This window comes from Sminthopsis crassicaudata, chromosome 2, assembly GCF_048593235.1.
Source record: "Sminthopsis crassicaudata isolate SCR6 chromosome 2, ASM4859323v1, whole genome shotgun sequence".
In the NCBI taxonomy this organism is placed as follows: domain Eukaryota; kingdom Metazoa; phylum Chordata; class Mammalia; order Dasyuromorphia; family Dasyuridae; genus Sminthopsis; species Sminthopsis crassicaudata.
In genome coordinates, this window is record NC_133618.1 from 316588472 (window position 1) to 316601012 (window position 12541).

The 12541-nt window shown below is 38.7% G+C and overlaps 1 protein-coding gene across 8 annotated transcripts in view; it reads left to right on the forward strand.

Moving 5' to 3' along the window:
• Nucleotides 1-12541, forward strand: part of DPF3 (double PHD fingers 3) — a 397766-nt gene that overhangs the window by 183733 nt on the left and 201492 nt on the right. For all 8 annotated transcript variants that reach the window (XM_074290117.1, XM_074290119.1, XM_074290121.1 and 5 more), the window contains one exon: nucleotides 8294-8401. In XM_074290117.1, the coding sequence (XP_074146218.1) occupies nucleotides 8294-8401 (108 nt within the window). The remainder of the gene's footprint in view (nucleotides 1-8293; nucleotides 8402-12541) is intronic.

Consider the following 12541-nt stretch of genomic DNA (forward strand, 5'->3'; position numbering starts at 1 on the left):
TATTTGAGAAGACAAAGTCTCCATTTTAATTCTTGTTTCTAATACATATTATACCCCTGCTCTTTATTAGCTTGCCTCTGGGCTTGCTAGAGATACACTTACTGTTAAGTAAGTTTTCTCCCTAATTTGTCCACTTCTATTCATCTCTATCTATAGGGACTCTGATGACCACACTTGTATCTAGCCTACCATATGGAGTTTTTCTGTAGGGTTTGATTTTATTTACTGGCATATGACTTATTTGTATGGGGAAAGACATACACATTATGTACTTTTAGAAGCAGATCAAAGAATCATGAAGGGCTTGCTATCTGGATATTTAGTCATTTTTCAGTCATGTTTGATGCTTCATGACCCCATTTGGAGTTTTCTTGGCAAAGATACTGGAGTTATTTGCCATGTCCTTTCTCTAGCCTATTTTACAGATAAGGAAACTGAGGCAAACAGGATTAAGTGACTTGCTCAGGGTCACGCAACTGTATGTATGAAGTCAGATTTCAACTCATGAAAATGTGTCTTCTTGATTTCAGGACTGATACTCTATTCATTGTGCCTCCTAAATACCTCTGTTATCTAGAAAGTATGTATGTATAAGTAGATAATGAATTGAGGGCCAGCTAGGTGATATAGTGGATGGAGGGCTGAACTTGGAGTCAGGATAATTAAAGTTCAACTGTGACTTCAGATACATATTAGCTGTGAGATCCTAGTCACATCACTTAATCTCAGTCTGCCTCAGTTTCCTCATTTATAAAATGGAGATAATAATAACACATATTGTATTGAGAATCAAAAGATTTTGCAAATCATACAATGCTATGTAAATTCTATCTATTATTATTATTTCAAGGATTTGATCTTCCTTTTCAAGAAACTAAATTGGATTATTATTTCATGATTGTTATTCAGTTGTTTCAATCTCACCTGATACTTTGTAACCCCTTTTGGGTTTTCTTGGCAAAGATACTGGTTTTCCATTTACTTCTCCAACTCATTTTACAGATGAGGAAACTGAGGCAAACAGGGTTTGCCTAGTCTAGAGTCTAGAGTCACAAGGAAGGGGTTGAGGCCAGATTTGAACTCAGGGAGTTGTCTTTCTTAATCTGGGCTTGGCACTCTATTCGCTGTGCCAACTAGCTGCAAAATTATTCCTTAGTTCTCTTTGACTCCCTCCCTTCCTCTCTTCCTTACTTCTCCTTTCTCTCCCTCTCACTGCTTCTCTCTCTTGCTGCCTCTCTCTCTCTTTCTCTCTTGTTGCCTCTCTCTCTCTCTATTTCTATCCCTCTTTCTCTCTCTCTCCATCTCTCTCTCTCTCCCTCTCTTTCTCCCTCTCTCTTTCTCCTTCTCTCTTTCCCCCTCTCACTTTCCCCCTCTCACTTTCCCCCTCTCTGTCTCTGTTTCTGTCTCTGTCTCTTCCCTTCTCTCTTTCTCTCTCTCTCCCCCTCTCTGTCTCTCTCTTTCTCCTCTGTCTCTGTCTCTCTCTGTCTCTCCCTCCCTATCTCTCTTTCTCTCTCTCCTCCCTCTGTCTGAGTGTCTCCATCTTTCCCCCCTATTTTATTCAACAAGCATTTATTATATTCCCACTATATGCCAGACACAGTGCTTAAGGGATACAAAGGCAAAAAAAGAAATAATTTCTGCTCCCATGTAACTTATGTTTCACTAATAGGAAAAAAATGCATTTTATATAAGTAAACACAGAACATAAGAACACAACAAAGTAAATAAGCTATTTCTGGAGATGGAGTGGGTGAGAGAGCAGTAATATGTGAGGACATAGGGAAAGACATGTCAACTGAGTCTTGAAGTGAGTCTAGGATTTTAAGAGTTAGAGAGGGAAAAAGACTATTTTAATACTGGTTTACAGCCTTGTAATCCTAACCCTAGACTCAAAGCTCAGGATTAACTTTCTAGCAGCCATGATTACTTTCTCCTCCCTTTCCCCTTCTCTTTCTACCACCCATAGTATTTGAGTTGAGTTATGTCTTTCTTGTACTAATGAGATAAACAACATAATTCATGGCAGGCCCTGCTATTTCCTCTGTAAGCAAAAAACTGACTCTGAATTCATTTGCCCTATAAAGGTACAATTGTACAAGTCCAAGAAAGCAAAAATTACTTGCAACCCTCCAAGAAAGTTTCTGTGGATATTAGTTCATCAAATGAAGGTTGGATTCAAAACAGACATTCTAGGGAACATAAATAAAAGTCCTTTTTTGGGGGGAACAAGGATTAGAAAGCTCAACTCTGCTTTGCTAGCTACTCCTGCCCAGTGCTTCAAACTAAGTTTTGGATTGCATTCCAAACTAGCTCAATAACATTTACCAGGTAAACCAAAGTGATAGGCAGAACCCATGAGGCTTCAAGGATGTTGCTTCCTTTAAGTTACACTTTTTTGAGGTGGTAAATTAAGGCTAGTTTTTTCTTAAGAGTATGAGGGCCAGATTAAGCATTTGTGAAATCAGGACAGTAGGTTGCAACCTCAACTCTAATCTTCCCTAGGTTATAGATTCTTGGGATGATCTAGGTCTGAATGGGTGTTTCATTGGAAGGCATAGGCGGCAGCTCAAGTGGCCATTTGTCTTTCCTTAAACCAATCCTGATCTTCCATTTGGATAGAAGTGACCTAGAGTTCCCTAACTGTTCTTAGTTCTTATTGATAATATTTCTTGGAATATGGTCTAACACTGACAATTACTTCTGAATCAAAAAAATTTAATGCTTTTTTGATACTTTTAAAAAGCAAACAGATCATGACTTCCCAATCTCTTCACTGAAAACAGAACTCTCCTATAACAAAGAAGTACTGTTAAACAAAGCAAACTAACATATTGCCTATGTCTAACAACATATGGCCTACATTTCCCACCTACATTCTATTATCTTTCTGAAGAGAGACCAGAGACATGCTTCCCATCTGTCCTCTGAAGTTATGATTGGTCACCATTTTTGAAGTCTTTCAATATTTTTCTTTTATATTATTATCAGAATCAACATATTTTATATTATATAAAATGATAATTATTATATCAGAATCTTTATATGAATTATTCTCCTGGTGTTCTGATTAAAAACCTCTGAATTAATTTATTTTAGTCTTCCCAAGTTTCTCTGAATGTTTTCCCTTCATCATTTCTTGGAATTTATTTTAATAGGATATTCCATTCTAAAAGATAGGGACAAGGACCTGTAATTTCAATGTTCTAAGGGAAGCTTCCATGAGAGGAAACTCCCTCTACAGATACAAGTAAGCACTTTCTCTGTAATTTATAGTCAATTGCCTAGAGCAAAACACTCTGCCTGTGTTGGGTGGGAGTATCACTGAACCAGAGTAAAATGTAATCGGGGAAATAGTTATCAAAATAAATAAAAATACAATAGAGCCTAGATAACATTCTATTTTAAAAAATAAGTCAATATGCTTGCAGCAGGCTCTGGTTTGAGTTTAACTCTACAGGCCAAAGAGAAAGGCCATCCCTGAAGGCTGCATGTTGATTTTTTGTTCATTGGTATTTAGTCATTTTAGTTCTGTTCAGCCTTTCATGACCCCATTTGGGGTTTTCTTGGCAAAGATACTGGAGCAGTTTGCCATTTATTTCTCCAACTCATTTTACAGGTGAGGAAACTGAGGCAAAAAGGTTTAAATGACTTGTCAGGGTTACACAGCTAGTGTCTGAGGCCAGATTGGAACTCATTTTCTTGATTCCATGCTCAGTGTTCTATCTATATTGCCACCTACTTGTTAGTGATCTCTACTGACTTAGAAAACCACAAATCCAGAATGGCTATATTATGTTGTAGTTTTATTTGTTTTGTTAAACATTTCCAAATTACTCAGGAGTTTTGTGGGCTGCATGGGGCCCACAGGACATGGGTTTTTGACACCACTGGCCAGACCACTGAGAAATTAGTTAAGTGAAGAATCCAAAGTCCCATAGCATGTGTGAGAGTTGAATCTGGATCTTCTGAATTTTGAGACAGGTATCTTATCTACTCCAACTAGGCTCCAAGAGTTCATATTAGGGGCTGACTTTAAATAGAACATTCTCAGCAATGTTTAAAACTCTGCTCCATAGGCAGAAGATTTGAATTTTTTAGCCACTGGGTAAGGAGAGGCAGCTGCTTTTAATTTTTACTCTCTCCCCTGCCCCACTCCCCTGACCCGGGAAAATGGTCCTTTGTTCTTGACTCTGTCCCCATAACTTTTGCCTTCATATAACACATTTATCAATCATTGTCCCAGTCGGTGGGTAACTTTTTCCCTTTCAGATCTTTGCGCCTACATAAAGTGTTGCTCTAAATACTTTTTATTTATTTTATTTTATTTATGGTCTGAATAAATGGCAGCTAATTAGTGGATATGGGGTAGCTAGGTGGCTCAGTGGCTAAAGTGCCCCGCCTGAAATCAGAAAGACTCATCATTCTGAGTTCAAATGCAGCCTCACAGACACTCACTAGCTGTGTGACCCTGGCAAGTCACTTAACTCTGCTTGCCTCAGTTTCCTCATTTGTAAAACGAACTGGAGAAGAGAATGGCAAACCAGTTTAGTATCTTCATCAAGAAAATTCCCAAGTGGGACCCCAGAGTCTTACACAATTGAAACAATGGAACAACAAAAAATTAGTGGATAGCACATCGGATGTGCTAGCAATCAGTAAGAACTCAGTGAAAATCTGACTTAGACACTAGCTGTATGACCTCAGACAAGTCATGTAACCCCTCTGTATACCTCAGTTCCCTCATCTATAAAATTGGGATGATAGTAAATAGCACCTACCTCATAGAGTTGTTTTGAAAATTAAATGAGAAAATAAGTTATTCAAACTCTAAGGTACTACATAAATGGACCTTTTCCTTTGTCTCTGACCTCCTTATGCTATATATGCTAGCCCCAGTTGTAAGAAATACACTTTCTTACTTTCTTTTTTTTGTATGTGAGGCAATTGGGGTTAAGTGACTTGTTCAGAGTTACACAGCTAGTATTATATAGGAATTCAGATTTGAATTCAGGTCCTTCTGACTTCAGAACTGCCCCCCCCCCCCCCCCATCCACTAATCCATCTAACTGCCCCAGAAGTGCACTTTCTAAGTCAGTTCTGAGATTTCTCATAGAGCTGAGAGTCAGCCTGCTAGACCTGGACTTGAACCATTCCCAAATCCTTTGAATGAGGAATCAGGAGTATCTAGTGAGAGTGAAGAACCAACCCAGTCTCATTCAGAGTTTTTGGACCGTGGGATGTCCCTAGGCAGAACCCTGGGCAGGATGAAATCCAGCCTGCCTGCAAAAAAAAGGACAACTGTTTACAACGCAGTTCACATTGTGGTCAACTCTTTATAATGCAGCAAACACCACTAGTAGTACTTCTCACTGCTGAAACTCATGTATAAATAAGAGATGGACAGCAGAGAAAGTTGGTGTCAGAGTGGAGAAGAACCTCAAGAGTGTTGACACATTTATTGAGTTGTATAAATCAAATTGTGAATTTTTTTCTAGGAACTTTTTTCTCTGAGCTTGAAACCATTCAGATACCTAATTCCTTGATCTCTTGCCTTTTCTTCTGCCACATTTACCTGGTTTATATTTATCCTCTGGGTATTCATACTCCTCCATTGCTTATCTATGTTTCCAGACCTTGGACGTGCTTGACAGCATGTGGTTCCCACTTATTTACCAGCATACATATCCCTGTGACTTGTTTTTGGCCTTTTAGCTCTGGAACCAACATTGCTGTAGACAAATGCATCCAGACCATCTGCTGACTCTAAGGAGTGATTTTTATCGCAAACTCTGCCCAAGCCTGTCCCTAGTCACATTTCCTTAAAAATGTGTGTATGAATGTGAACAACATTTAAGAGCTTTGACCACAGCTGATCTTGGGGAATGTGAGTGTGCTAAAGTCCTTTGTTTTACTGACTCTCTTCAGTTTCATTTTATGTGAACTTACCACTTTTGTTTTTGGGGTTCAGTGTTTCCTGACTGGGAAATAGGAATTGTCTTCAGGACCATTATGCTAAGGGACAGGGCCTGTTGTAACAAAATAAAATACCTTAAAGTCTCTGAAATTACAAACCTTAATTCAAGTTTGTGATGACCCCAATGTTGTTGTTGTTGTTGCTTGTTTTTTTTTTTCCATTAAATCATATGGAACAAAAGAGAAATAACAAAATCTAAACTATTTGATTTTCAAAAACTGATCACAATTTTTAGACTGGGAGAGTATTGGTGATCCCTGATTGATGGCACTTTTAACAAGTCTCTTCTGAGACCCCTCACAGTTTATAACGCCACATCTCTGAGTGATAGGAAGTTTTATCATTCAGTTATTTTAGTCATGTCTGATTCTCCATGACCCCATTTGGGGTTTCCTTGGCAGAGATACTAGAATAATTTACCATTTCCTTCTTCAGCTCATTTTACAAATGGGGAAATTGAGGCAAACAGGGTAAAGTGACTTGCCCAGGGTCACACAGTAAGTCTCTGAGGCCAGATTTGAACTCAGAAATATGAGTCTTTTTGACTCCACTCTGTGTCACCTGATTGTGGTAAGAAATAGAAGGGTTATTTACTTTTACTTCGGAGTTATGATCCCCATCTGGACAGATTGGGGAGACAAGTCTTGGAATCAGGATGGTCTGGGTTCAAGTTCCTCTTCTGACACATGGTGGCTGTTCAAGCCTGGAAAAGTTATTTAATCTTTCTATGTGCCAGCTGTAACATTCTAAGACTGTAGTACATAAGAATGTGGGACATTCTGAGACTGTAACTTCCTAAGACTTGGAAGCAGATAAGATTCCTGCTAGCTTTAAATTCTTTAAAAAAATAATAATAGCTTTTTATTTTCAAAATACATGCAAAGATAATTTTTAAAATTCACCCTTGCAAAACCCAAATTTTTTCTCTCTCTTCCCCTCTCCCCTTTCCCCTAGATAGCAAGTAACCCAATATAGGTTAAATATGTGCAATTTTTGTAAACATATTTCCACACTTATCAAACCGCACAAAAAATTGGATCAAAAAGGAAAAAAAATTAGAAAGAAAAATATAGCTGTGAATTTTAAGATTCTAAGTTACAAAACAGGCATCACTTTCATTTGGTTGAGATGTCAAGCTCTGGAAGCACTTCCAAGTGTAGCCAGAACTAAATTAAAATGTAATTGGGCAATATTTAACAAAATAAATAAAAATACAATTTAACACAGGTAGATGTTAATGTGTGGTTTTCCAGGCAGGGATTCTTAGGTAAGGTTTAATGGCTTCTATTTCCATTTAAATTTTATACCCCACACCTCTGAAACCACAGATCCTTTCCAGTTGGGTGGTGCAGCAGAGTGCTGAGCCTGAAGTCAGATAAACCTGAGTTCAAATTTTACTTCAGATCCTGGTTAGCTCTATGATTATGGCCCAATCATTTCACTTCTGCCTGCTACAGTTTTCTCAACTATAAAGCAGAAATAATAACAGCCTTTCCACTCAGGGTTGTTTCAAGGATTGAACAAGATACTAATTGAAAAGCATGTGAAACATGTTTAGCACATAGTAGGTGCTTAATACATGCTTGTTTCCTTCCCTTCTCCTCCAAACGCCCCTAACAACTTTTCCAATTTTCATAGGAATAATGGAGGCACAGTTAAACAGATGGAGCTACTAAGTGTCAGATGGTTTCTATATAGCATTGTTGCAATTCTAGCAAAGCAGGGGATGAAACGTTTGTTTATTCTGTTGCTTTGAGATGGCCTACACATCTGGCCAGACACCAAACTATAGAGGTGACTATAACCATGAAAAATAAGAAGAACCCTCATCTAGATTCCTCCACATATTACTCAGACACACAGATACATTGGCATAAAAGAGAAACTCTTAGGGAAACTGAATGCAACTAGTGCTTTTGGAACACTGACGTTTTCTGTACATTAAGGTCATTCCCAGATTGGCATTTTCTCCAGGGCAAGGAGAGCAGACTGGGAAGCCCAAAAAGCAGAAAGAGGGCGTTGGATCCTGCAAATGTTTCTTCACCTAGAAGAGAGCTTGGGGCTGTATGAGGTTCCTCTCAGCTCAAATATGTATTACCTATGCTGGAACTGTATGGTAGAGTAGCATTAGAAAGCACAGGACTAAGAGTCGGGAGAAACTATTCAAGTCTTATCTCTGCCAAAAATAATTGTTTCTCTGGGTAAGTTATCTTCCCCTTTATGAATTTCACTTTTCTCCTCTGTAAATGATTCCTAAGATTCCTTCTCGATCTGGCATTCAATGACTTCATTTCACACTTTGTCTTGTTTCATTCTCAGGCTTAGCTCCAGGGCAGCTGTACACATACCCCGCCCGCTGCTGGCGCAAGAAGAGGCGACTGCACCCGCCTGAAGATCCCAAGCTGAGGCTGCTGGAGATAAAGCCTGGTCAGTAGCATTAAGAGCTCATCTGGACGGCTGGGGCAGGGGATGGAGGAAGGGGGGAGCATTTAGGGGAAGGGAGAGCCGCTGCTTTCTCGGGCCCTCTCCTGCCTTTGTTCTCTGCTGCTGCAGGAACTGGTTTCTCCATCAGTGGAACAAAGAATGACCAAATGACCAGGCGACCTAATTAAGTGTGGATATACAGGATATACAGGAGTATATATACGTTTGCTCATGTGGATAAGCACACGTGGGCTTTTTTGGTGTGTGAGACAATTGGGGTTAAGTGACTTGCCTAGGGTCACAAGTGTTTGAAGGCACATTTGAATTCAAGTCCTTCTGATTTCAGGACTTGTGCCCTACTTACTGCACCATCTAACTGCCCCTACATTTGAGTTTTTAATGAAATAGTCCTTTTCAGTTTCTTCTCTTCCCCTCCCCTCTCTAACTCTTCCTCTCTCCTTCTCCTCCTCCTCTTTCTCCTCCTCTTCCTTCTCCTTCTCCTTTTTTTCTTTTTCTTTTTCTTCTTCCTCTTTTCTTCTTCTATTACCCAATTGCATTTTAATCCAGTTCTGGTTATACTTGGGAGAGTCTGGTGATACTTCTGGTATCTTTATCAAATGAAGATGGTATCTACTTTGAAATTTAGAATCATAGAACTTAAAGTTATGTTTTTTTTATTCTCATTTTCCCCCTTTTTGATCTGATTTTTTCTTCTTTTCCTCATCCTCCTTGTTGTCTTCCTCCTCTATCTCTTTTGTCTCTGTCTTACTCTCTCTTTCTTCCCTTTCCCCACCCTTTTCCTTCTTTCTTTTCCTCTCTCTCTCTCTCTCTCTCTCTCTCTCTCTCTCTCTCTCTCTCTCTCTTCCTTTTTATCCTTTCTTCTTTCATTGCCTTTTCCATATTCCTGGTTCTGTTTACCATTAAACTAATAGGAAGAAACAGGGTGGGAGCAGACCCCAAGCAAATCTGTCAGGACACATCTGAAATTGCAGCTAGGTCAGAGAGTAGCATGTCTTTCCCCTTGCTTGCAACCTCTATTAAATTGGCTGAATTCTAGGTTATCTGTTTCTAAGGTGGAAACCACACACACACACACACACACACACACACACACACACACACACACACACAATCACTCACTCTGCTTTTCTCTGAGGACTGCTGCTGAAGCTTCCCAGAGGAAGGGGGCCAGTTCACAAATAAACAAATCCCAAGATATGAAACAGAAATGGAGATACCCATAGGAAGGTAACAGAACTACCTAGTAATATCTAAGATGAATTGGTTGATTTAAACCATGGCTTCCTATTGTTCATCTTATTATTTGACTGTCAACTCTTACTACTTTGGCCCTTTTCAGAGAAGTCTCTAGGGTTTAGCAAATCAGAGCAAATTGCCTGAAATTTTGGAAAGTTCATCTGATAGTCTAAGAACCAAGTGAAGAGAACTTTGAAAAGACTCAGCTGCCAGCTGCCATGGCAGGACAGAAAAAAGCATGTGTGTGTGTGTGTGTGTGTGTGTGTGTGTGTGTGTGTGTAGCTATGGATAGGGAGAGAGTTGGGAAATATCACCAGGAAGTGGTAAAAAAGCAAAAAGCTTGAGGTTATTATAAAAAATAAGCAATTTAGTTTTTCCATTTTCTTTCATCACCACTTGTGTTGCACGAGTGGGATAGCTTGGCCACAGGACAACCACACCTTTTCCCCCCTTAATTTCCACTCCCCTTTTCACTTTCACCCCTCAAGCTGTTTTTCCCTCTTCAGTGCTCCCACTGGCTATTTTTCTTAATATGTATACCCCTGGGTTCCACTGATCAAAGCTGTATAAAGCTTCCCTTAGGTAGAGTTCACTTGTATAAAAATGTCTTGGGGTGAGGGTAGGATGCACAGGGATCAGAGTCTTAAAATCACTTACAGGTAATAAGCCTTCAGTGACCATTCCACTGAGTGTGCAAAAGGCAAAAAGACACTTTCCAAGTCACTAAAAAAACTATTCATAGAAAACTTATTAGTTCAAAGTAGGTGACACATAAAGTCCTGTCACTGGGCACTGCCAGTTCAAATAATGCTCTTGCCAAGGTTTAAATAAATGGTTGGCTTTTCATTTGGAGGGACACCTTCACAAGTTTTCTGATCCCTTCTGACTGGGTAAGGAGGTGATGGGGAGGGCAGTCCTGTTGTGGACCACTTGTAAGGTTCACAGTGACCCCTGGTGGTTTGTGGAACAGTTTGAGAAACTGCTTAGGTGGTTCTGCTATTAGACTGATCCATATCATTCACTGAAAACAAACAAAAGAAAACAACACAAAAACCACATACAACTCCTCCTGCTGCACCCTGGAATAGGGCTCCCTGACTTCTGTTGTTTTGTAAATAAATAAAGTATTTTAAACTTAATTTTACCATAAAATCCTCAACTTTATTCTTTTAATGATAAGAGAATTAATTGTCTGAGACCAGGTTGTTTTCTGCATCCTCTATGTTCCTCCTCCTTTGGGGAAGCTCCTGCTCCTTTGATGGCAGCATTTTGATAATATCAACTTTTCTCGGTGGTGTTTTCAACCTCAAGCTTTCCTGGCACCAATAAATTAATAAGCATTTATTAAGCACCTACAAAGTTTGTGTATCAGGCATTGTACTAAGCACTGGAGATAGAAAGATATAAATAAAACAGTCCCCATCCTTAAGAAGTTTACATTATACTGGGAGAGAACCAACGTACACATATAAATAAAAATCTATAAGAATAAATGCAGGTGAATTTTAGTGCTTGTTGTTCACTTGTATCAGGCTGTTTAAGACCTCATTTGGGGTTTTCTTGGCAAAGATATTGGAGTGATTTGCCATTTCTTTCTCCAGCTTGTACAGATGAGGAAATTGAAGCAAACAGAGCTAAGTGATTTTCTACAGTTACTAAGTATCTGAGGTCAGATTTGAATTCAGTACTCACTCTAGTACTAACATTCTTTCTTTTAATAAAAAAAATAGCTATTTTTCAAAACATATTCAAAGATAGTTTTCAACATTCGCCTTTCCAAAATCCCATATTCCAAATTTTTCTCCCTTCTTCTTCTCTTCCCCCCTTCTCTAGATAGCAAACAATCTGATATAGGTTAAACTTGTGCAATTCTTCTAAACATATTTCCATATTTGTCATGCTAAGCAAGAAAAATCAGATCAAAAGAGAAAAAAACACAAGAAAGAAAAAAAAACACAAAAAAGGTGAAAATTCTATGCTTTGATCCACATTCAGTCTCCATTGTTGTCTTGATGGATGAGGATGGCTCTTTCCATGACAAATCTATTGGAATTGCTTTGAATCACATTGGAAAGAGCCAAGTTAGGGCTAGTATTCTATCTACTGTGCCATCTAGTTGTCATCATGAATTTGAATTTGGCTCATAGATTGTTGGGAGTGTCAGTAAAAGAGGTATCATTTGTTCTGAGTTTTGAAGGAAGTAAAAGCTTTTTAGAGTCAGAGATGAAGAGGAGTTCATTCTAGGCACAGGGGATAATTTATGCAAAGACATGGTGGGGGTTTTAGAATTTTGTCCTTCAGGAATAGAAAATTGTCCAGTTTGTCTGGAATATGTTTGAAGAAGTAACCTAGAGCCAGACTGTGAAGGGCTGTCAATTTCAAACAAAAGAGTTTGTATTTTATCCTAGAGGTAGTAGAAAAGTCTTGGAGTTTTTTGAACAGAGAAAGTAACATATTCAGATTTGTGCTTTAGGATGTGAATTCGCCACTATGTGGAGGATGGATAATAGTGGAAAGAAACCAATTAGGATGCTATTGCAATAGTACAGGCCAGAGGTGATAGGAGCCTGAATTTGCTTTCTGTGATATGAGTAGAAAGGAGGATATGGACAGAAGAGATGTTTAGAGATAGAATTGTCAAGATTTTGTCAATGTATAAGAAAAATAATAAAAACAGCTAACAGTTACTATATTGCACTTACTATGATCCAGACATTGTGCTAAATGTTTTATAAATATTATTTTATTTGATCCTCACAACAACCCTGTCAAGTAGGTTCTAGTATTATTCCCATTTTGTATTCAGGAAAACTGAGGGTAGATACCTACGATATGTATTCCAAGTACTGTGTAAAGGACTAAGAATATAAAGAAAGACAAAATCAT